The sequence below is a fragment of the Pleurodeles waltl genome, chromosome 3_1, assembly GCF_031143425.1.
Source record: "Pleurodeles waltl isolate 20211129_DDA chromosome 3_1, aPleWal1.hap1.20221129, whole genome shotgun sequence".
Lineage (NCBI taxonomy): Eukaryota > Metazoa > Chordata > Amphibia > Caudata > Salamandridae > Pleurodeles > Pleurodeles waltl.
In genome coordinates this window covers 77,075,712-77,101,238 of record NC_090440.1, presented here as the reverse complement: position 1 = coordinate 77,101,238, position 25,527 = coordinate 77,075,712, and the positions used below count along the sequence as shown (strand labels likewise).

The window sequence follows — 25,527 nt, the reverse complement described above, 5'->3', positions numbered from 1 at the left end:
CTTCACAAACCAGACTCCGGTCTCTAGGAGGCGCCACATCCATGCTGGGCAACTTTCCTCCTACTACGCAGTCATCAAGGCCATGACAATGCAAAAAGTAGCCCATGCAAATAGAAAGTAGCTTAACATATGTGTTTGTTTTGTAGGTTTGGCCACACAAGGATTACCCTCTCATCCCAGTGGGCAAAATGGTCCTCGACAGGAACCCCGTCAACTATTTTGCAGAGGTGGAGCAGATTGCATTTGACCCAAGCAACATGCCCCCCGGCATTGAACCCAGCCCTGATAAAATGCTGCAGGTAAGAGCCATCTCATTTTCCACTATCCCATTTGTAGTTCATCGTCCAAACAATGATCTGCTACATAAACAATATTTAAACACAATTTTCCTACCAGACGCTATTTTTCTTACAGTATTCTGGTATCATTCACTTCCAAGCAACCATCATCCACTCCAGGAGTTCGAAGATTCATGGAGACTTTTTACCAATTCCTTAGTTCTTATTAGAAAAAGGGGAACACAAGTAGTACCTGATAAAGAGGAGTTAGGAGAAAATAAAGAGCAGTAGGATAAGAAGCCTGAGGAAAGGGGACAATGTGGTTCCAGATGATGGGAGCAAATGTAATTCTTAAGGTTGGGCCATCAACTTCTCTTTTAGGCATTTGTCTAAAGATGTAGAAAGCTTGCTCCGCAAACTTAATAACAAAATGTCTGGACTGTGGGCCACACCGAAAATGTGGACCAAATATCTTGCAATGGTTAGTGCGTACTCAAAGAGAGCAGGTTAGCATCCTTAGGAGATGACGGCCTGATAAGAGCCTGGTTTTAAAGTGAGTACAAGCAGCTGTAGATCTGCTGGTTTTATTGGGATTTATTATAAGGGTTTTGTCTTTTCTCGCTTAGGAAATGAGATTCCTAGAAACACACTTCAGCTGTAAAAGGAAATTGGTGGCTGCCTGGGAGGAAAGAGCACAATATCTCTGCTAGCCACGGGCCACATGTACAAAGCATGTTTCTAGTCGCAAACGTGCCGATTTGCAGAATCGGCCCATTTGCGACTAGAAAAAATATTTTTGGGATGTTCAAAGCTAAATTGCGAGTTGCTAACTTGTTACTTGTGTTGCGATTCGATATCAGTAATGGGCATGTTGAGGGCATCCCTTTCTAATACCGAATCTGAAAAGTATGTACCAATGTTTTGTGACCAGAATGCAGTCGCAAAACATTTGCAGTTTATCGCCAATAAAAAGTTAATGGTAACCCATTCGCAAATAGGAAGGGGTCCCATGGACCACTGCCTACTCTTAAAAAATTAAACTTAAACATTTAATTTTTTCTTTTTAAATGTATCACGTTTCCTTTAATAAAAACGGGCTGTGTTGAAAAAAAAAAGAAGATTGCTCTATTTAAAAAGCAGTCACAGACAGGGTGGTCTGCTGAGCCCAGCAGGCCACCATCCCTACGATGACTGCGATTCCTAATCGGTTGCAAATTGCAACCTACCTCATTAATATTAATGAGCTAGTTCTATTTGCAACCCACTATGAATCGCAAATGAAACTGTAAAGGGTTTCGTACGTTTGAATTAGTGAATTCCTAATTGCGATTTGCAGGAAATCACATTTAGGAAATCACTAATTCAGATGTTCAAACATGTGGCCCCACGTTTACAAAATCTGGTACATAGTCAGTTTTATAGTATGGCAGTAAGTCCTATCCAACTGGTACCTCAGTACAGACTGAATTAGACAATTCCACCAAAAATTGAACACTTTGATGAGGCAGATAATGGGACAGCATTTTGTTGGCTTTAGAAATAAAAATAAACTTACAGTTGTGAGGAAAGTACTGAAACCAAATTCTTTTTGAGGCGCTTCAACAACAGTTGCATCATTTAATGTCTACATAGCCCACTTGGGAGACCTTAGGTAATGATCACTGGGCACAGGAAGAGGAAGTCTTGCATTTAAATGTACTGGAACTCACAGCCATGCTGCTGGCACTGCAGTCCATTTGTGCATCTTGAAGGAATTCAAGTTGTCTTGGGCAATAATACTGTAATGTTTATAAATAATGAATCTGCAGTGTCCATGCCCAAATCCTCTTGGCAGCTTGTTAGCAAAAACACCCAAAGCATCCCACATTCAACTTGATGCAGTGACCAAGTAGTGTAATGGCTACAAGCTGATTATTGATAAATCGAAGAATTTGTACAATCAAAGAAGATCGATAACCATCCACTCCTCTTGAATAAGATCAACCTGTATCGAGTGAAATTGTTTTCCCCACCTTGGGTTTACCGCGATCACAGACAATCATATCTTTCTTCATTTTATCTATTTTCTCTCTGTGTTTTTGCTGAAGGATTTTTCGCTCTAAAACATAATTATTCTTAACCTATTTTACTTTCTTTATATCTGTTCTGTTGAATGTTTGAAAACTTGGAAACGTCACTAAACTACGCAATGAAGCTAGGCAGTAAAGCCACACCACTCTTATTCAAGGAGGTGCTGATAGTTGGAAATAATCAGAGTATCTGGAGGACTGATATGTTGTTGCAAATGGATGTCATTTGAAGGAGATTCTCCAGTTGATCTCTTTGCAACACCACATAATTCAAATTAAGGAGTTTACTAGATAATTCTGGCAAACTGGGAGTCTGTGGAAACTATTTTTGTTTTCATTGCCCGGAAGATTCCTGTACGCTATTCTTCCTTAGATGAGCCTGGTCAAGAAGTGATAAAGCTCCAACCTCACTAACATCCGCTAATGAGATATTCTGACCAGATATTTCATCCCAGTCAAACAACTGTAAGCCTGATTGTTGATTTTTGTATTCACGGAGTTTGGAATTTACATGTTGGAGAACTTTCATAAAATGCTTCAAACAGAATGAAAAGTATTGCCAAGAAAACATGCAGTAAAAATTGGAAATGTTTTTGCACAAGGATTAAAAGTTGGACTCTTCAAAAGTTTGCCCTTTAGAATTATCTTCCCCATCTTGGGAATTAAATGTGGTACTTTGGAATCTTTTTTAGTTTCCATTGAAGCCTATGCATACAGCAGATCTCAATTATATTTCCTGGAAAACAGCCTTTATTCAGGGTTCGACACCTGGACCTTCCAAGATGAATACATTGTGAGATATGGTGTGCTCTTAGTTTGCTGATACGCGCTCATGAGCATGACTTGTATTCATCACACAAGAGGCAAGTATACACATAAGCACCCTTTGCCATCACCCCTCTTTGGGAAGATTGCCACTCTTTGATGCTAAATGCTGGATGCATAATCCACAGGAGGGCCTCTGGGTGATCATCACCAATCTTCTCAAACAGGTGAGTACATCCTTCTGGCTCCCCCCAGGATACTTATATAAATAAAATATAGACATGGGGGGGTGAACACACTGTCTCTCATCCCAGCACAGCTCACTCCATTGCATCCTGGTAAATGCAGTACGCTTACTTCAAAGTTGCTGTAGTTTGTCACCAAAGTTGGTGCAGGTAGTGCTCTAATCTCTAGACACGTGTGTTTCTGGGTTTAGCCCTTTAACACAAGAGATCACTAGTAGCAGAGAAAAGTTAACACAGGTTGCTGGAATGCTGCCCAAGTCGTCAGAGGTCAGAGGACCACTCCACAGGTGAATCCCGGGTGAGCCTGTCAGCTCATTGCCTCAAGGGAGCCTTTTGAAACACAAGGGGGAGAGGGAGCACACTGCCTCTCATCCCAGCAGAGTTCACCCCATTGCATCCTGGTAAATGCAGTACGCGTACTTCAAAGTTGCTATAGCTTTTCACCAAAATTGGCACTGTTGCGTCTAGACACGTATTTCTGAGTTTAGCCCTTCATCAGTAGAGAGCACAAGTAGCAGAGATCAGAGAAAAGTAATCTGGGCTCGCTGGTATGCTGCCCGAGTCTTCACAGGTCATAGTACCGCTCCACAGGCACACAGGTGCATCCCAAGTTAGCTTGTCAGCTCACTGGCTCAAGGGCCACTTTTAAACACAAGGGATGGGAGGGAGCACACTGCCTCTCATCCCAGCATATGCTCTTTTTAGAAAGCAAGGTTGAACAAATAAAAGTAAAGTACCTCTGACAGTAATGCTCAAATGTGGACTTCCTTGCATAGCGATAGGACCTCCGTCATCAGGGGAAAAAATTAAGTTGTTTCATGATATTTGCCTGCTCTAAAGGAAACACGAATGGTGCAATGCATTGTTTATGTTGAGTGCTAAAATAGTCTTCTTGTGGTTTTTGAGATCACTAGTAGAAGTGGTGGTTTGGACCTCTGGTGTAAGATTATCTCCTTGATCATCCATTGTCAGTGGCCTGGTTAGAAGGGGATAGTGTGACATTCAAGTGCCCTGCTTATCTAGGCGACGGGTCTTTTATGTTTAGAGGTTCAAGCCGTGTGGGCTTACCTGAAAATTAGGCGCATATTTTGCACCTCAAAAGTGTGCTGAGATGCAGACATGCCCGATTACAGATTCTAGAGCATCATCATTCCCCTGAAAAATTGTACTTGTAACCTGTGGGCTTATGTTTTTCATAGAGCTCCTAGAATTTGAAAAAACTGGATCAGAATTTCTGGATGGAATTCAGTAGGGTGCCAGAGATTGAAGGCTGCATAGTGTTTTGCCTAAAAAAGCCTTTTGGATGGTGCAAAATAGTTTTTTTTAAATTTGATCTTTTATTCTGCTGGGAGTGATTTAAGGATGTAGAATGGTTTAATATGTTCAATCCCATGCAGAGCCTGATTGCGTGATTCCACATCTTGTGCAATTTTTCCACCAGTTTTTTATATGTGTTCACATGTAGCCATGTTGCAGTAGCGCAAGCGTGACATCAGCTGTAATCTGGTGATCTACACTCATTGTTCAAAGTAGGATAAATGAGACTACTGATTTGAAAATGTCTTTTGGCCTTTGCGCGGTATACGGTGTAGTGAGTATGGCTCACTGGACGCCACTTGGCCCCGTCTTAGCAATAAGGCCAGGTGACATGAAGGTGTGCAGAAGGTCTGCAGTACACGTAGTGGGGCAAGAGGGTGGGAAGTAGTTTCATCTTTAATATTTTATTTAAAGCACAGCTATGCAGTGGTCTTCTGGTTACTCCTTGAAGACCACTATTGAACTTGAATGTGGCTTGTTTTGTTTTACAAAACTAAGACAACAGTAAATCAACAGCTTGACCAAATAATATTTAAAATAATTAATAGAAGAAAACAAACCAAAATATTGCCACCCCGCAATTCTAGTCTCCAATTTTTCTTCTCCAACTGTTGGATGTCTATATGCATTTATGAATGGCCCACAACATGGCTTTGCTCCACTTATTTTAGGACGTAACTACTCCAGAACATTCTTATTTCCAGAGAACCGTGGCTAATATTATTGTAATGGATATGATATATTATAAATCTATTTTTCTGGTTTATAATTGTGCTTAAAAATCACACCATTCAGTTAGCCTTACTGATTAATGGTTGTAAATCCCCCTCAACCTCCTTTTTAATAAAGATTTATGTGACATTATTCTGAACGCAAGGCAGGAAATAGCAGACTGTGAAAGAACATTAGCTGTTCTCGTGTACAAGGTCACCTCTGTTGGCACGACGCAGTCAGTGCTCATCTTCACCTTATCAACCCATCGAAGAATTGACATGTTGAAAATTACCTGCCAGAATTGTCAAGGATGTACAAGCTAGCTCTTAGAGGATGAGACCGATGCCAAATTTTCAGGCTAACCACTAACAGTCAAAATTAATTCAATTTAGTTCAGTTATATGTCACTTATCTAGTCTGAATATCTTGAAAATCAGTTATGGGTACAAACATTTGTTGCACATGACTGCATAGTTGAACTGATTTTGAATGGTAACAATTCTAAAAGCAATCCTTGTAGAGGGCAGATATAAATAACTTGAAAAAATCACTTGGTTTAGAGTTACATTTGCAAGTCTGTCCTTGGTTTTTCTTTAGCTTAAAACTTTGAGTGCTTTGTGATGCAAACCTTTTTGTTATAGATCTGAAGACTCTAAAAACATTTCATGCTGGGAATATCCTGCTTTGTTTTCAGGGTCGTCTTTTCTCATATCCAGATACCCACAGGCATCGGTTGGGTGGCAACTATCTTCACATTCCTGTAAACCGTCCAATTAATTGCCGGGTTGCCAATTATATGAGAGATGGACCAATGTGCATGTTCGACAACCAAGGTAACGTGACATCACTTTTTAGTCTCATTTGATCCAGTGCTTATTGTATTCTTTAGACCATATCTTATTCTGCCTCCATCGATTGACTATTTAGTTGAGCACCGAGGCCCCATTAACATTAGCAATCACTTGGCCATTCTTCAGGCCTCCAAGAGGCCTGAAGAACCTTTTGGAGCTGTGATTCACTTTACTATTTTAGGATACATACAGTTAGCAAACACAGCCATTTTTCTAGTGTGATTTGCCAGTGCTCTCATCATATTCAGAAAGTAAGTGGCATGCTGCTTGGACCCACTGGTTAAGAGTGAAGATACCAGACACTATCAGACACAGAATGGCCAAACTTTGCAGAGAGACATTTGCAACTGTCGGGGGACTGTGCCAACGTTCATCCTAAGACTATGTAATGAGAAAACTGATTCCTTCAGGAGTATCTTGTTAGTGACATGATGCACCACCATTCTTGAGACTGTTGTCACTGTACAAGCTTGTGAAAATAATGGTACAACAATCATATTTCACTAAAACACATACAACTTGTAGAATCCTCTATCCATATGGTATCCTTATGCATTGACTTGATATGCTACATAGCACATGCCATACCATTTGGCAGCCATGCAAGCCTTAGAAATAAAAGTGAAATATGAACTAATTGTATCCCAGGCTGCAAGATGCCTGTTGCATTTGAGCCTAAAGACACAACCAGCGAGATGTTCAATGCGCTCACTGTATCAGCACAGCTGCTGTGTTGCTTGCTACCTGAGGTCATCCTGCAGTTGGTCACTGAGGAAGATCAAAGAGAATTAGAAGGGCAGGGTTGTGCGACTAAAGACCGACAGACTTCTGATGTGATTGGCTCTATAGCACTGATGGCGTCACTGATGAGGCAAGTCCTAACACGAATATGGGAACACCTCTGATGCAGGTACTCTGTACCTGACTCACTCTTCCCCAACACACACCAACCGATGAAGACCCACTGTGACAGTCGCACTCCTCAGGAGCAGACGGAACCAAAGAACCTGGAAGTCACTCCACCACTGCTGAATATAAGAGCTACCCTGCTCATGCCACATCAGGACAGCCTGGAAGATGCCTGCAGCCATCTGATGCAGGCAGGCCATGAGCTCAACATACCCACTGTGCACCTGAGCCATACCAAACCCTAACCGTAGTTCTGTGCCAGGCGGGCGAAACTCTTTTTCAAATTCTCATTCATTCTCTATTTGCCCATGTATTTCCATGCAGTAATCCCACATGTGGAATTACTGCACGTGATACTATTGCTTGTGACAACTGTGCACACTGTTATACCAGAAGAACTAATGCTGTATCCAGCCATCACCATATCCTCTGCAATAGAGCAGACGATAACTCTGATTCTGAACATTAACGCCATACGCCATGCATATGATGGGAAAATAATGCAGTCCTGGTAGCCAAGGATTGGTTTCCTATGACACTGAAGACTGTGATGAATAATATAGAGCCAGATGTTGAGCTCTCCTCTTCTCCATTGTATTTCAATAGAGAGTGGATGTAAAAACATGTTGTCAACATATTTGGCATAGGCATTGTCAAACTCAGAGAAAACACTGTAGAGGTTCCTGTATATGAACAACTGAGGTTGTGTGATGACCTAAACTGCAATGATGGAAGCATTGTGTAGATAGATCAATAGCACAGAGATCAAATGGTCTGAGAGTGCCTAGATCTTAAAGAGGGATTTGGGCAGCGCCAAGTTCACTTTCTGATAATGAAGAAATGGATGAAGTTTGAAATATCTTTTTTAAAGACTTGACTGAGACGTAGTAAACATCAGATGTGATCCAGTTCTGCTGTGGCACTGTCCCTAATTGGTACCAGAGACATAGGACCACCACAAGACATGAGGTACCTCAGAAATGTTTTGGGGACATCTGATTGCCATGAAAGCATAAACACTCTGACAGACTTCATTTTGTTTGTCCCCATGAATGGCAAAATGGAGTACCTGAAACAAGCAAGGTGATCTTCCCATGTGCAGTTGACCTTGTTCAACCTTGGTGCCTGGCCAGTATTGTCAGGGGCTTAGCTTGGTCAGTAAAAAAGAAGGGTGTGAGCTTCAGATTTCCTAACAATCAAGCTGGCACATGATGTTAAAATACATTATACGACAAGCAGGGCGCGCAAGAGGGGTTTAAAGTACAGTGGAAAGGGAGAGAAATGCGGATTAGTAGGGGTAGGAAGTGAGAGAAAACATTATTTTTTAAGCCTCCAAACAGAGAGGGGGAAGAGGGTGTGTGTAAAATTCCTGGTGAATGCGACAGACACCTCACAATACATGACCGAGAGCACCTGTACCCAACTATTTACACACAAAATACATTTATTAAGGGAGTGTAACACCTCAAACACCCCCCTCAAGAAGCTGCGCCCCTGAGTATTGCCTCTTTACCTGTGGGTAGTCTCAGCGAAGAAGCAGTTTCCTGAGAATGAATGCTTGATATTTTTTCAGTTAACAAAGAAGGGGATTACATCATTTCCTTATACTGGGTGACAGGCATTCAACTCTTTACAGGATCCTTTTATAGTTAGCTTTTCTTGAACTGTGTACTGTGTTCTTGAACTGTGTACATGCTGAAAATAGGCAACTGCATAGATCTCCAAGCACCAGCAATAGTATACAAAGTCTTCATACCAAGCATCCCCCATGTGCAAAGACAAATCCAATGAGATGGGACATTGAAATCTGACCCAGTCAACATATAGGACCATGGTGTTAAATATCAATGCCTAAACAGATTTGTGTAGTGCTAACCTAGCACATGGTTACAAAGGACCTAACAAACATTGAGCACAGGCCCCTGGCCTAATAATCAGTTTGTTTGCTCACCGTCCTACCCAAGGCTCTCAGAATGAGAAGGGGCAGAAGGAAGGAATGCTGTGCAATATGACTTTCAACACTTTATTCATAGGATGTTAAACATAATCTATTAAGCCTTGAATTGCCAGTGTTAACATGATGTAAACACCCAAAGTGAGTTCAGTGTATCTTCCTAATCTGCCCACTCAAAGTCTAGTCTTTATTTGCAGTTTAAATTTTAACACAGTTTGACATTTAGGAAAGTCTGGGCACATGAAGTTCACCCATTACTGTGTACAGTCAGCAGTTTTCATAGGAGGTATGGGATAAGGTAATGCCGCTAGCTTTTCTGAAAAATGTTTTAACTCCAAAACAAGAAAGTCACATCTATAAACAAGTTATTTGAAATTCTTTGGTAAGCCGTCATCTGAAAACAATTATTGTATGCTCTTCAACTGTTGGTGCAATTGTATATTCTAAAAATATGTTAAGGATAATTATTCCAAGATTTCCACTCCCTACTTGAAATAACAAAAAATGTTGGAAGGGCACTTTTGTCTTCATGGCCATTGTAGGAGAGCCTACATTCTAATTTCTCTTCTCATCTTTTTATGATTCTGTGCATGAGTTCAATGAAACTCTGCTCCATCCAAGGAAGACAGTGCGCAGTTATGTCTACTGAAGAACCAAAGCCGCGAGCCAGATTCAAAGCCAAAAGCTAGCATCCAGGTCTTTCTTCAAATGGAGATAAGAGAAAAAAGACCATGCATTTACCAAACTATGTCCATATTTATGGAAGGTTAGCGTTACCTTAGCATCATTTATTTTGATGCTAAAGCGGTGCTAACTTAACTCCATATTTATACTTTGATGCCAGGCATGTCTAGCTTCAAAGTTTTGGAGTTAGTGCCATTTCTAGGAAGCACCAACCCACCTTGCATTAATGAGATGCAAGGTAGGCGTTCCCTTCCTAAAAATGACTCTAGCCCCCCAGCGCAATATTTAACTACCGATGCAGAAACAACGTGCAACTGGGAGGCGGGCCTACATAATGGCGCTAGGCCCATTTAGCGTCATTATTTAACGCCTGGTCATACCAGGCGTTACAGTGCAGGTAGTCCCATTTCCATGGGTAAACACCATGGAATGGACACAAAGATGCCCACCCCAACCACCTGCAAAACCACCATCCACACCACTGGGACCCAACAGGTAAGTTGCAGGTAAGTGTATGTGTGTGGTGGGCCAATGGGGGGCCCTTACATGGGGCCCCCTGCCTGGCACTGGGTATGTAGGGCTTGCCCAGGGGACACTGGTGCACTGTGGTGGGCATTGGGGTGGTGGTAATGACTCCTGTCTATGTAGGAGTAACCTTTGGTGGCTTGTGCGTCAAAAAATGATGGTAGCCTGACTAGCGGCAGATATTTTGCCACTAACCAGCCTTATGTCATTTCCGGCCCACTAGCGCCATTTCCCCTTAGGCCATCCTTCACCGGCTAGCGTCTTTTTTTAAGACGCTAGCTATTACTTATCGCCATTGTGCGTCATTTTATAAATATGGCACACGGATGGCAGTTGGGAATAGCGTTAAATAAAAATTACGCACAACTGCGTTAGCGCAGTTGTGTGCCATTTTTCATAAATATGGGCCTATATTGAGGCAATTCTGACAGGCCTTTATGACAACTTGACATATGCTACAGGAATAGTACTCCACGTTCTCAGAAATACCTTGGTGAGTTTGTCCTGAAACACGCATCATCCTATTAGTTAAAGAGCAAAATTGGCCCAATCTGTTCTGTTTGCACTCATTTTATATAAATATTTCTTGACTATTCTTATTTACTTCCAATATGATGCCCAATTCCCAAGGACCTTTAAGAGTACAAAAGAGGATTTTACAGGAATAATACTTTACAAATTCCAAACTACCTTCATATATAAGTCCCAAAATTGTTCAAGCCTGGTCCTATTCACTGAGTGTTGGAAAGTGGTTCATTAGTAGGTGCAGGTAGGTACCTACAGCTAATAATAACACCAAGAAGGATGGGTCAGGTTGGATGTTTCCACTTAGGAAGTGTTAAGAGTCGATAAGTTACTTTTCTCACTAAGGCCTTCCAGTCAGTACTGGAAGTTTTTGCAAAGCTGTAAAACACCAAATATAGGGTCCATGAAATTAAATTACAGGAGATAAGGAGAAATTATAGTGTTTGTATTTCGTAGCCTTGCCAAAGTCAGGAAGTGGAGAGTGACAAGGCATATGAGGAAATTGCTCACATTCAAGAGTGTCAATAATTTGGAGTCAAGAATGAAGATGCTGGATGACCTGAAGGGCATCCAGCTTAGTGGTCTGAGGGTTTCACCAAAAGTCTTAGCTGAGTGGATTTAATCTGAATTGGAAGAGGTTGGAAGAGGTGAGGGTGGTTCTCCTTCAGGTACAGGACATGTCTGAGTATCAGTTGATGTAGACGTCTGTAGGGTTTGGAAACCTCTGTTGTTGCGGAAATGTTTGTGCAAATGTGATCTGATTTTTCTTATTTCAAGTGCAAAACTGAACAGAGTCTCAAATTGGCTAAGTGTTTTATCTGCATGTGTATATGTGTGATGGTTGTTTTCAGCATTTTGGTGGTGACTGATTTGTGTCAATGTTGACATAGGTAGACTGTTATTTGTACAGATCTTAGCATGGATGACAAGCAAGAGGTGAATAGCTTCTTGGAATTGTTTAGCTAGAAGATTAATTTGAGCTACTAAATGTATGTTTTGAGATGATGGTTTGTTTTGTGTGCAGGAAGGGGTACAGACGAGCTCCTGTGTGGAAGCTGGTTGCAATACAATTAGTCTTAGTCTGTTGCTATAATATTCTGTGACTACAGTGTGTTGTTTTTTCTGCAGTCAACGAGGTGTTGGAAAGGCGCTTGATGGAGGAGGTTGGATGGTGAGTTATGTGTTGAAGAGTTTAGTAATGTGATGTTTGTGAGGGAGTGCTAATGTGAGGGTGCACACTACATTGATGTCATTTGGACCCCTCTGAAAATACTTTGTTAATATTCCTCTTTGTTGAGTGTTGTATTTCGTTGGTGAGTTTTTGCCTAGTTGTTTGTTGACCTTGTTGTGGATACTGTAATTTGCTGTGTCTTAGAGTGCTGCATGTCTGAGATGTGTGAGGATGCTTCATCCCTTGCTGTGGAATGTAGGGAATGGATCTACTGTGAGGAATTTGTAGTGACTGTGGAGATGGCCTGAGCTGTAATGTAGGAAATGGATCTACAGGAAGTAGTTTATAGTGACGGTGGAGATGGGCTGAGCTGGTAAGACATGGAGCTACTAGTGGGGTGGGTAACTGACTCAACGATACCTGTAATAATGTACACTGGAGAGCGAAGTAGTATGCGTTCTGTACCCCTGAACATGGACATCCTTCGAAGCAGTTGTTGAGTCATTAGATGGAGGTTGCAGTCCTGTGCTCTAGTCCTAACAACCCTATATGGGTTGTGGAATATGAGGGTCTGCTACACAATGTATTCTTTGCTAGACTGTAGTAGTTAAAATAACCCCCTTTATACACTGTGCCTCACGGAATAGGTTACTGATTTCTGAAAATACTTTTTGCGTAATCATAAGCTGTCTACTTCTTAGTTTCAAAGATTGAGCAAATGTCACATGCTCTAGTGGATTTTGGATAATTTTTCACAATCTCAGCAAAGTCTGTAAATATGTGCCTTGCATAATGTGTACTTTTCAATTTTTGCTGGTAGTCTGAACAGAGGATAGCTGACTGAAAATTGTTTAATCGATTTAACATTTGCAAAAGTGCAACCTTTGAGCTGTGGCTCTGAGCCACAGTAAAACATTTTAACTAGAACAGAGGATGTGCAATCAGAAAGTGAGTTTCTGCAGTGAAGGTATCTTTAGGAGACGAGTACTGATCGGCGGTTGAACTGGTATTTGTTGCTTTTTGGTAAGCGGATGTAAATCCACCAAATTTAATGGATCTACTTCCACCTACCATTGAGTAAAATAAACCCAATAAATATTGGGCTGCTTGTGATTGCTACAAGTGTTCTGGCCAACTAGTGGGCAGTTTGTCTCTATAAAAATCCACAGTAATTCTGACTGGCTACCATTACCAATTCGACCTAACACAGGGACCTATTCAAATTGATTGCAAGAGTGGCCATTGAAATGGCTGAAATAACAGCTGTCTGATTAGCCACACTTCCAACCAGTGAAAGTAGTTCTTACATTATGAAGAACATCATGATTGGCTTCTGCCATGCAATCAGAATTGCTTTCGTTAGCCAGCACTTTGTGCAGCTACGTGCTTTGGTCTGGGGAGGGGAGGAAGCACAGAAACAAGTAGGCACAAAATCCGCCCTTTTCTCTAATCTATCTCTGGGGTGGATTTTACCAAATTTGCAAAACAAATTGTGTTTCTTCAGGTGGACTAAAATAGTGTGAATTTCACTTTTTGCTAACATTTTTTATTCACTCTTAATCTCTACCCTTTTTCTGAAGTACATTTGAAAAGATCTTAGTTTGTAAACGAATAATGCACTGCTGAAGAAATAAATCAGCAAAGTGGACATTAAATGTAATAAAATAAAATATTGCTTTTTATTATGATTCATATTATATATTCCATTAGATTTTCAAACCGAAAACTCCTTATGTCAGTTTAGTGTACTGTGTTTAACCAGAGAAGTGAGGAGAGGAAGTGACATGGAGTTGGACAGGTAATACAGACTGTAGGCGAATCGCCATATATTCCTAAAATCCTTCGCACCCTTCTCTCTCAACAACTCTCGTCACTTCTCTCCAGACTCTCCAAAATATTTTCTCCCGCCCGTCAACGAAAATAGAAGCCCGCTATTGCACGCTTTAGATTGCCCAAAGTCCATAGAATACGTTGACGCCTACTATTCAAGGCAGCCAAAAATATGTTGTCCTTTGTACTCTGTAAACTGACCTTCCACATTAGTCTTCTCGTTGGCCTCCCAAATTGTTTCTCTGTCCCAGTAGAGAAGATAAGTAACCTCCCCACCTAAACCTTATATAATCTTTCAAGAGTTACCCTCATTTTAGCATGGCGCCACTGAAACAGATGGCTCTCCTCCAAGAACAGGACCTTACACAAGCTATTGATACATGTATACAGAAGTATAAATGCTCTGGTCCTATGCTATCTCTTATTCTTAGTTCTGTTCTGAGTGACGGAAACCAGCAAAGGAGGAAAGGGTCTTGGCAAAGGGAGCACCAAGAGACATAGGAAGGTGCTTCGGGACAACATCCAGGGCATCACCAAGTCTGCCATTTGCAGCCTAGTGTGCCATGGAGGAGTGAAGCACATCTCAGTCCTCATCTTTGAGGAGACTCGCGATGTGCTAGAGGTCTTTCTGGAGAATTTGATAGGGGAGGCCATCACCTAAATTGAGCATCCGAAGAGGAAGATCACCACTGCCATGGATGTGGTGTACGCCCTTAATGCTTGCGGTCTTTACACAAAGGGCCTCATTATGAGGCTGGCGATCTTAAGACTGCCAGCCCCGCGGTGGAGGTCAGACCACCGCTGATGGGCGCACTGACTGCCACATTGCCAGGGTACCGCCATCTTCGCCGGGATTCGTAATCCCGATGGGTTGACGGTGGGTGGACGTCGCAATCAGCCAGGGCGACGCTGCTGCTGACTACGATCTCCATCTCCGCCAGCCTTTTTGTGGCGGTTTTACCACCAGAAAAAGGCTTGTGGAGAACAGGTGCAGGGCGCCACAGGGGGCCCCTGTACTGCCTGTACTTGGCATGAGCAGTGCAGGGGTCCCCCTGCCCAGCACCATATCAATGTTCACTGTCTGCTGGGCAGACAGTGATCAGTGTGAACGTGCTGGTGCAGCCTGCAGGCGACAGCATTGCCGCTGGCTCAGTTTCGAGCCACAGACCATGCTGTTGCCAGTTTCCTGCTAGGCTGATGGGCGCAAACCTCAGTTTCCGCCCACCAGCCTAGCGGGAAACACTTAATAGGGTGGTCACCACTACAGCGGCAGCCACCATGTAGGAGTTTGGCGGACGGTAAAAAGCGCCTGCCAAACTCATAACTAGGCCAAAAATATTGGAGAAAAAATATTGTGTGGTCAAAATATTGTGTCAAGAATATCGAGGACAAAAATATTGCGAAGGTAAGTTTCTATAGGTAAGCAAAGTTTTAATATATTTAACTGCACATAGATGAACCTTGACAATCTAGATATCTTCAAGGTACCTTGATATGGAGTAAAGAATAGTAAATCTACCTTACCTATCTGCACTTTCCTCAATATTTTTTACATTATATTCTGTCCATATGATATTTCTGTTTCTAATATTCTGTCAGTGATACAATGCTAGCGTCCTAAATAAATAAATACATTTAAAAGAAGCAACATACTGCGGAAAATTAAAAGGCTTGACTTTCTTGAGTGTAAAGATAAATTTGAATCATTTAACACTGCAAAATAGCAAAAATATTGCAGGAAGAAACCCCTCATATGAAGCTAATGAAGGGCTGGAACTTAAATTGTAAGGGGAAGAAATCAAAAAGCATAAATAATGACAGATTAACAAATAGACAAGTGATTTGAAACTAAAAATCACTTAGACTGGATGTGAGTTAATTGAGATTGTGAAGTAAGTGAGGCTCAGATGTCCGAACGCACAACAACCAAGTATGGAAGTAAGAAAAAATATATCGCTCTGGATCACTGTGAATTGAGGCTACAATTCTTTTATACAACATTTTAGTACTGCATGATGCTTTCTGTTGTCCTGCTATAATTCTTGTGCGATTGGTCGAAGACAGTCCTCAAAATGGAGACCAGCCTAACTAGTAATGCTTTAAAGAAGGTTTAAAATAAGATAAACACTAATGAACAACATGCCATTAAAAAACAAAAAAACTATAGGGTCCTGAAAAAAAACTTGTTGACTTATATTGATTCATTACTGTTCATGTAGAACTGTGGGAATGATGAACAGTAGATCCCTACTTCTTACTTTTAATGTGTAGCTGCTTGTGGTTGAAAAGGGATCCTGAGCATACTGAGGAAACACCCTTTCATTTGATGTCTTTATGGAGAGCTCATAATGGCAACATGTTTGATACATTCTGCACTTTCCCAGTTCATAGCATTTATAGCTGACACCTTTTGGATACATTTTTGTTTGTTTTAGGTAATGCACCTAACTATTACCCAAACAGTTTCAGTGGACCTGAGGCGCAACCAAACCTGAAGCTGTGCATGTACAAGGCCTCAGGAGACGTCAATCGTCATGAGTCTGTGAATGAGGATAACGTCACCCAGGTAACTAGGGTGGGTGGGACAACAAACTCCTCTGAAAAAGACAGGAGAGCGAACCAAGCATCTTAGAAGTTATAGGGGCTCTCTGTCTTTGCAATGCATGAAACAAAGATGGACATACTCTGTAAGATAATAACGGGATCTGTTGCAAGGTTCATGTGAAACGGTGTCTAGTTCTTCGCTTAAATAATCCGACTCAAGATAAAATGCAGAATATGGCAACATTAGTTTTAACCTTAATGCCTCATCTGGTACATATTATGCCAGTCATATTTTAATTTTCGTATTGTAAGGCATTAGTAGGACATGATTTATTACTAATATAATTACCTTGGTGCCAGGGACATTAAAGCTATGGCTGTTATGTATTACCCACATAATATGACAGTGTCTTTTTTATATTACTGCTGGGTACTGTGCCTGGTGCTCGCTACAGATAATTTTGCCTAGGGTGGCAACTAACAACACCACGTCTGATGTAATTACTATTACAGCACTAATTATATTAGTAGCTCAGGATGCTTTTTATTATTCAAAGTAGCAGTCATAACAAAAAGGTTGGAAGCCCCTGGTCTAGTCTCACAATCGCCCAATAGAGGAGAATCCATGGTCTGAGACCACTCAGTGTTCTCGTAGATTCACTAACCTTTCTTATTCCTTCTGATTGAATTTCGGCCTGCTTTGGCACAGTAGGGAAATTTCATCCTCATCCTTTCCTTTTAATCTGTAGGTGCGGAATTTCTTTTTGAATGTTCTAAAGGAAGATGAACGTAAGCGTCTGTGCGCTAACATCGCTGGACACCTGAAGGATACTCAGCCTTTCATCCAGAAGCGAGCTGTGAGTAACAGAGACTTTTTAGTTATGCTCACTTTTGTAGCTAAAACAGACCATGCAAACATCCTGTGGTACTATGCTAGGGGTTGGGTGGTGTTAGAGTAACACTTAGGAACCAGGGGCTCTACTTTCTTTTTTAGACCTCACCCAGTATTCGCAGACATAGTGAGAGATTTGTAAAAAATGTAGTGGGGAGAAGGGGTGTAACATAATCTCACCCCAAGGAGCAGTGTGATCTCCTAGGGGAAGGATTGAGGGCTGGGCAGCATGGAAGGGCTATATGGAGATGCTGCAAAGGGCCTGCGGGTGGGGGTGCACACAAAAAGGCTATTGGGAAGAAAGATCCGATAGAGCAACTGCAGTGTCAGGTCAGGGCTGTGTGCTGAGTCTGTGAGGAGTGAGGCACGGTAGGGTAGGGCAGCACACACGGAGTCGGGGATAGACAGAGGGACTTGCTTGGCCAGGGCTGCACTCTGAGTGTGTGCAAATTGAGGTGAGGTAGGACAGGGCAGCAAACAGGGAGGCGGGGAGACACAGAGGGTCTGCAGGGATGGGCCAGGGCTGCGCGCTGAGTCTGTGAGGAGGGTGACACGGTAGGGTAGGACAGCACACAGGGAGGTGGGGATGCACACAGGGTCTGCAATGGCGGGTCAGGGCTGCGCGCTCAGTCTGTGAGGAGTGAGGCATGGTAGGGTAGGGCAGCACGCAGGGAGAGGGGAATACACCGAGGACCTGCAGTGGCAGGTCAGGGCTGCACGCTGAGTCTGTGGGAGGCGAGGTGAGGTAGGGTAGGGCAGCATACACATGGGCAGGAATACACAGAGGGACTGCAGTGGGTGTGGTGCATATAGAGACAAAGCGAGGCATACACATATAGGGTGTGAGGGTCAGCACAAAGATGGGAGAAGGCACAAGGGCAGAGGAGCTACAGTAGGTGAAGCAGGATGGCACACAGTGAGGCTGAAGAGGCTGTGGGGCACATATATTTAGCTGCAGAGCAGGAGGCGGGCAGACAGAACAGATGGATACAAAGAGAGCCAGTGGTGGGGTTAAAAAGCTACACACGGGCTGAAAGGAATGGCATTACAAAAAAGGATGTCTTAAAACTCACAAAAGCTTGCAGGGGATGACTGGGGGCATACTGTACCAGGGGGAGCAGCATAGGGTGAATCAAAGAGTCTGCAGGTGGGACGCGGGCTGCAGTGGATGGGAGGGCACTACAAATGGATGCAGTGAAGGTAGTGGACTCACGGATGTGCTGCAGGGTGGCATAGGAACACACTGAGGAGCATCATGGGAGGGGCAAGGCAGCATACAGGTTTTTCAATGTGGCAGAGCCATAAATCAGGACACAGAAGGCTGTGTGGGCAAAGAAAGGGGATGATTGGAGGAGTAGGGCACATCTGGGTGCTACAGATATGAGGTAGAGTAGCATAAGAGGGGGCTGCAATGGGGATCACTCAGAGGGACACAGTAGCTTCTATGGGGCATGGCATGCAAGGAGGCAACCAAGAGGCAGGGCGCACGGGGGGGATGTAGGGAGAATCGCAGGGCAATGCGTGCTCCTGGAGATGTGGGGGGAACAAAGAGGCAAGATTGCACGGAAGGGCTGTAGGGTGAGCAGAGGAATACACAAAGAGGCCTCAGAGGGCGGAATTATAAATAGGGAATACAGGGGTCTGTGCATAGAGTGGAAGCCAAGGAGGACAAGTCACATAGATGGAGACAAAGGGGCTACTGGAAAACGGAGTGGCTGCAGAGGTTGAGGCAGGGTTGCACACAGAGAGCCAGGAGGGGGTAAGGGCCACACTGATGGTCTGCAGAGCTGGGAGTCCATAGGGTGAGCTGCAGGGGTTGTAGGGGTATGCAGAGGGGCCACAATGGGCTGGGTGGCATGCAGAGGCTGAAAGCGGGATAGGCTGCACATGTGGGCCTCAGTGGGGAGAGAGAACCAAAATGCACATGCAGGAGTGATGCAGCTCAAAGAAAGGCTGCGGGTGGAGTGGTTCACACACAAAGGGGCTGCAGAGGGTGAAGGTGAACAAAAATCGATGCACGAAGAAGGTGGTGGAGGGGAGAAGGTCACAATGTCTAAAGAAACCTCAGAATAGGTACGCTATATTTTTATACATATTTGCGGTTCCGAGGTAATAAAGGGGTTGTTGCAATCTGCATGAATCCAGTCATTAATAGATGCAGTGCACTGGCCTAATAGTATAAATTAATGTCCACTATCCCTAACCTTTCGTAAGGGAATGATAAGCTATTCCCAAAAGTCCGACACCACTAACGAGGGAGTGCGGGCCGGTCACGAAGTTGCATAGACCCCAGGTATGGTACCTTGGAAAATTATGAGGAAACAAAGATGTTGCACGGAGTCAGGGAGGTGAGGCGTTGCCGAAGCTGGTGCGACGTCGGTTCCTTACTGCTACCGGGGAGGTGAGGCATTGTTTCCTTACTTCTAAGCAGGGGAGGGGCATCGTTGGTTCCTTACAGTTGCAGGGGAAGTGATGTGGCTCAGTGGCAAGGCGTTGGTTCTTTACAGCCCAGTGGGGTAAATGATTCCAGCAGGTCAGGATGGGAGGCATCAAGTTTGCGGTGTCACGATCACACGACAGGGCCAGAGCGCTGTGGTGGAGTCAGGTGTCATGGACATCAGTGACACAGCACTCGGGACTCACGCTGTGGTGCTGCGGCGGCATCGAGCCTGTGATGAAGATTGCTGTTGTTGAACTCAGCGGGACCACAGCTGCGGTGCAGACAGCAGCATGGTGCCGGTTCCAAAGTCGCTCTGGAGTCGATGTGCTTAGTTTCTTCTTGGTTGCACTAGAGCTCACTTCTAAGGGCCCAGGAACTGGATTTGGCACCACTTTGCAAGTTAGGACTCTCAACAAGAGAGCCCAGGGGCTGGCAGGTGGTGTCTTTGATGGCCCTGAGACTTCTTAACAGGAGGCAAGCTCAGTTCAAGCCCTTGGAGAACCTTTGGAAGCAGGATGCAGAAAGCCAAGTCCAGTCCCTTCACTCCCAGGACAGAAGCAGTAAGCAGCAGGCTAGCACAACAAAGCAACAGGCAGAGTGACCGCCCCCCCTACAGCATCCAGGTCTTCTTCCTGGCAGACTGTCCTCAGTCCAGAAGTGTTCTAACTATGTGGGGTGAGAGGTTGAGTACTTACATCCATTTCAGTCCTTGAAGAAAAACTTCAAAGAGAAGATTTCTTAGTGCACAAGACCCTGCATTCCCTGCCCTGTCCCAGACACACTCCAGGGGGATGGAGACTGTTTTGTGTGAGGACAGGCACAGCCCTATTTAGGTGCAGGTGTCAATTCCTCCCACCACTTTAGCTCGAGGAGACCAATCAGCCTGGCTTCAGGTAGCTGTGTTTGGCTTCATTCAGCCCTGAGGTGCAACAACGTGTCTTATACATGCTGTTAGATAGTGAAAAAAATTTCAGATATCATGTAGATGAGGCCCTACAATCAAATCACACACTGGCCGGCTCCTCCCTCAGAGGTCTTTCAATAACAATGGCATGTGAAATTTCAAGGAGCAAGAGGCAGAGGTCTATCTTCCTGTAGCGGTGGCCATAGCGCTCGCTAGCTATATGAATCCTCACCACTAGCAGTTATACTGTCCACCTCAGTCAAGTTAAACACACTACGCCTCATTTTCCAAACAGCAGCCCAAGAAGATGGAAGATGACCTTATGCGCTTGAAGTTTCTGTAGATGTCAGAGATCTTGTCATGGAAGAAGTCCACCAGGGTGTTGTGGACTTCATATCTTTTCAGAGGCTGAGGGGTTGGAGAACTCTCTGACAATGTTCAATAGCTCTTTACTGTGGTTGGCACAGGCCTCGATGAGGTGGGCAAGGGTGCTACTTTTCATCCTTTTCAGGAGTTGGTGGTATTGGTTGAGCAAAGTTTTGTAGGATATTTGGGGGGTCATTCTGACCGCCAGGGCAAGAATGACGGAAGCACCGCCAACAGTCTGGCGGTGCTTCAATCCCTATTCTGACCGCGGCGGTAAAGCTGCGGTCGCACCGCCGGGGCCGGCGGTTTCCCGCCGATTTTCCCCCGGCAGTGATAATCCGCCAGGGCAGCGCTGCAAGCAGCGCTGCCCTGGGGATTATGACCCCTTACCGCCAGCCTGTTTCTGGCGGTTTACACCGCCAGGAAGAGGCTGGCGGTAAGGGGTGTCCTGGGGCCCCTGGGGGCTCATGCACTGCCCATGCCACTGGCATGGGCAGTGCAGGGGCCCCCTAACAGGGCCCGGCCTGCTTTTCACTGTCTGCATGGCAGACAGTGAAAAGCGCGACGGGTGCAACTGCACCCGTCGCACGCCCGCAACACCGCCGGCTCCATTAGGAGCCGGCTCCTGTGTTGCGGCCTCATTCCCGCCGGCCCAGCGGGTATGTTGCAATGGGGGCCGCATGGCGGCCGCTTGGCGGTTCCCGCCTGGCGGCAAGGTTGGAATCACCCCCTTGGTCTGTTGTGTCCTTGTTGGTACACCATCTTCTTTCAAGTTGCTTTCAGTTGTGGTTTGTACTTCTTAGTTCTGAGGTGTACCAGCTGGCCTGTTTGGAGGGTGTCTTAGGTTTTGTGGGCTTGATGGGGGCGACTCTGCCAGGGCAATCGGTGATCTAGGCAGAGAAGTTCTTGGCAGCCTGTTCCAGATACGTTTAGGTATCTGGGTGGGAGTAGTTGAAAGCGTTGGTCCATTGAATCTCTGATACTTTGTTCTAGCTTTGGTGAGAGGTGATTGACGGTTTAGTGGTGGTGCTGGGGGGAATCTGTGATGGTGAAATTGATGATGGTGTGGTCTGTCCAGGTGAGTTTGGTGACATGCTGTACTTGACTCTGTTGTTGGCCATGAAAATGGGGTCGCATGTGTGTCTTCTGATGTGCATGGGGTCGGTGGGTAGTTGAGTGAGGCTGTGGGTGTTATGTTTAAAGGAGGTTAGTGGTCTTGGTGTCATCAGGGTCATTGAGGTCTCCAAGGAAAATGTAGTGCTTGGAGTTGATGGCGAGCAAAGCGATGAAATATGTAATGGCCTTGTAGAAACTGGGGTGCAGACCTGGAGGTCTGTAGGTGAGAGTTCCTCTAATGGTGGTTTGATAGTTGGAGTGGACTTGGAAGTTGAGGTACTCCATGATCGGGTGGCGTTGTCTGTCATTGGGGTGCAGTATAGGTTTTCCTTGCGGATGATGCCGATTCCACCTCTGTGGAATCCATCTCAGTGTGTTATCTTGTAGCTGTCGGGCATTGCTGAGGCAAGGTCGGATACCAATGTGGGTTGAGCCTGGTCTCGGATAGAAGGATGACATCGGGGAGAGGGAGGACATGGTATCGCAGATCTCGGTGGTATACTTGCAGAGAGATTGTGTTTTGAGCAGGAGGCAGAGGAGATGTTCTGAGGTGGTAGGGTCAGCTTGGTGGTGGTGGTTGTCATATGTGCGGGAGCTTCAAAGAGATGACATGTTTTATTGGGAAGTTTTGTGTAGCTGTGTCAAATTACATTAAAGTAATCATTGAAGTAATCAGAACAAAAATCAACAAAAACTTTGGTTATCACCATTGGGTTTTATCCTTTCCCTTCAGAATAACAATAAAGAGCACATAACATTCTGCATTATGCCATGTGGATCTGAAATTTGTTTTCAAACAAAGGTATTTAACCATGATGCCAGAGGTTAAATTTGCGCATTAAGATAAAATCACATTGAAGAGGCCGTGAGGCTAATAGAAAAGTTGTTTCCATGTGTAAAGTAATTGTAACATGCAATCTACGAGGAAATAGTCAGTATTTTGCTCATGTTAGGTTATCTCTAATGTGGTAATAAGCTTGAAGTTGACTTTTGGACTATGGTACTAAACATGTAACAGTGCATTTATTAGTACAGTTGCTTCAAACTATTTGTTAGGCCCCGTTTATTTTCAGTCCCATGTAAAACTGCTATATATATATATATATATGTATTGTACATATAAGTACATGTGACTGGTGTAACTGAAACTGTATATGCATGTGTCTTACCTAATGGTGGTCGATGCTAGGTAGTTATATTTAGGACCTAGTTTCTATAGAAAGAGCGTTTTTTGACTTGCCTATATCTTATATATATATATATATATATATATATAGCTTTGGCGCCAGTTGATGAATCTTCACAACATTTTCCGAAAAAATTCGAGACTCACTTCAGCTGCTGTCTGGAAAGGTTTGGGGTGATCCATCAAGCGGGGGCCGAGAAAAAGCAGGTCCCAAAACGTGTTTTCTCCAGGTTAATTCCTGTAGGGTTTTTGAACAGGACTGCAGCCCGAACCACTGTATGGAATTACACCAAATTTGGCAGCAGGGTAGCTCTTGGTCCTGAAAGCGCCCGTTTTATTATTTAGTGTAAATCCACTCAGTAGTTTTTGAGATATTAAAGAAAATTCTAATTTGTATATACAGTACAGGGACGCAACGCTCCACAAACCCACCCGATCTCATGCTGAGATCTGATTGGCTGCCAGCACTTCAACAAGGAATTGTTGGCAGCTATGTTAGGACTCAACTTCAGCCGAGTCCCTCAAAAAAAAAAAAAAGAGAAAAGGGGCCTTGGTAGTGACACCCAGACCACTTAGTTCTGGTGCTGGGATCCCAGAGGGCCAAATTTTCACTGAGAGTCTTGCCGGATCCGGCAAAAATAAAAATGAAAAAAAACAAGCGTTGGCTCCCCCGCTTGTTTTGGAAAAAGTCCCCGGGTGGGCTAGGTCCTGTGGGCGTTATTATAAAAAAAGGAGGGGGGGTGCTGGGATCCCCCTCCTAAGGCTCATTGAGCCCTTGGGACCACCACATTCCCGGGGCTAGATGTGTGTGTAATGGGGGCTGGGGGACTGCCTGCACCTCCAGGAGCCCCAGGAACCACCACCTCCCAGGGACTAAGGGGGTGATTCTCATTGAGGCGGGCGGCGGTAGCCGCCCGCCTCGTGGGAACCGCCATATGGCCGCTCCGCGGTCGAAAGACCGCGGAGGCCATTCAGGCTTTCCCGCTGGGCTGGCGGGCGACCGCCAGGAGGCCGCCCGCCAGCCCAGCGGGAAACCCCAACCCACGAGGAAGCCGGCTCCGAATGGAGCCGGCGGAGTGGGTATGTGCGACGGGTGCAGTTTGCACCCGTCGCGTATTTCAGTGTCTGCATTGCAGACACTGAAATACACAGTGGGGCCCTCTTACGGGGGCCCCTGCAGTGCCCATGCCATTGGCATGGGCACTGCAGGGGCCCCCAGGGGCCCCGCGGCACCCCTCACCGCCATCCTGTTCCTGGCGGGAGACCCGCCAGGAACAGGATGGCGGTAGGGGGTGTCAGAATCCCCATGGCGGCGGAGCGCGCTCCGCCGCCATGGAGGATTCCCCCGAGCAGCGGAAAGTCGGCGGGAGACCGCCGACTTTCCGCTTCTGACCGCGGCTGAACCGCCGCGGTCAGAATGCTCGTGGGAGCACCGCCAGCCTGTTGGCGGTGCTCCCGTGGTCGGTGGCCCTGGCGGCCACCGGCCGCCAGGGTCAGAATGATCCCCTAAATGTTTGTTATGTGGGAGGGGGTGCCTGGACTACACCCCCCAAGCCCCGGAGACCACCACCTCCCCGGGCTAAATATTAGTAATAGAAGGGCCACCTACACTTCCCTGGACTCTTGTTGCATAAAAGGTTGCTTTGTGACTGAGTCATTCACATAGCTACTGACACACACAGACACACTCAGACACTCATGCACCCACTCACAGACCCACTCTGAGACTCATTTACTCACTCACAGACCCACTCAGGCACTCATGCACCTACTCATAGATCTACTTAGACACTCATGTATCCACTCACAGACTCACTCAGACAGTCATGCACACACTCACAGATGCTCTCAGTCATTTACGCACCCTCTCACAGACCCACTGAGGCTCACACACCCATTCACAGACCCACTCAGAAACTCACGCACCCACTCACAGACCTTCTTAGACACGCACACTCACAGACCTACTCAGAGATACCCTCCCCCACTCACAGACCCATTCGGAGACACACACACACCCTCACGGACCCACTCAGAGACTCACACACTCACTTACAGACTCACTAAGAGACTGACACACCCACTCACAGACCCACTCAGACACTTACACGCCCACTCAGAGACGCGGAAACATTCACACACAGACTCACATAGACACACATGCATCCACTCACAGACCCACTCATACATTCACGCACACACTCACAGACTCACTCAGACTCTCACATACCCACTCACAGAC

At 44.9% G+C, this 25,527-nt stretch overlaps 1 protein-coding gene across 1 annotated transcript in view; it reads left to right on the top strand.

Annotated features, from left to right (window-relative positions):
• LOC138283776 (catalase-like) overlaps window positions 1-25,527 on the top strand; it is a 91,854-nt gene that overhangs the window by 63,181 nt on the left and 3,146 nt on the right. Inside the window, exons 8-11 of the mRNA XM_069221847.1 lie at window positions 147-299; window positions 6,083-6,221; window positions 16,273-16,403; window positions 17,131-17,238. Coding sequence (XP_069077948.1) covers window positions 147-299; window positions 6,083-6,221; window positions 16,273-16,403; window positions 17,131-17,238 — 531 coding nt within the window. The remainder of the gene's footprint in view (window positions 1-146; window positions 300-6,082; window positions 6,222-16,272; window positions 16,404-17,130; window positions 17,239-25,527) is intronic.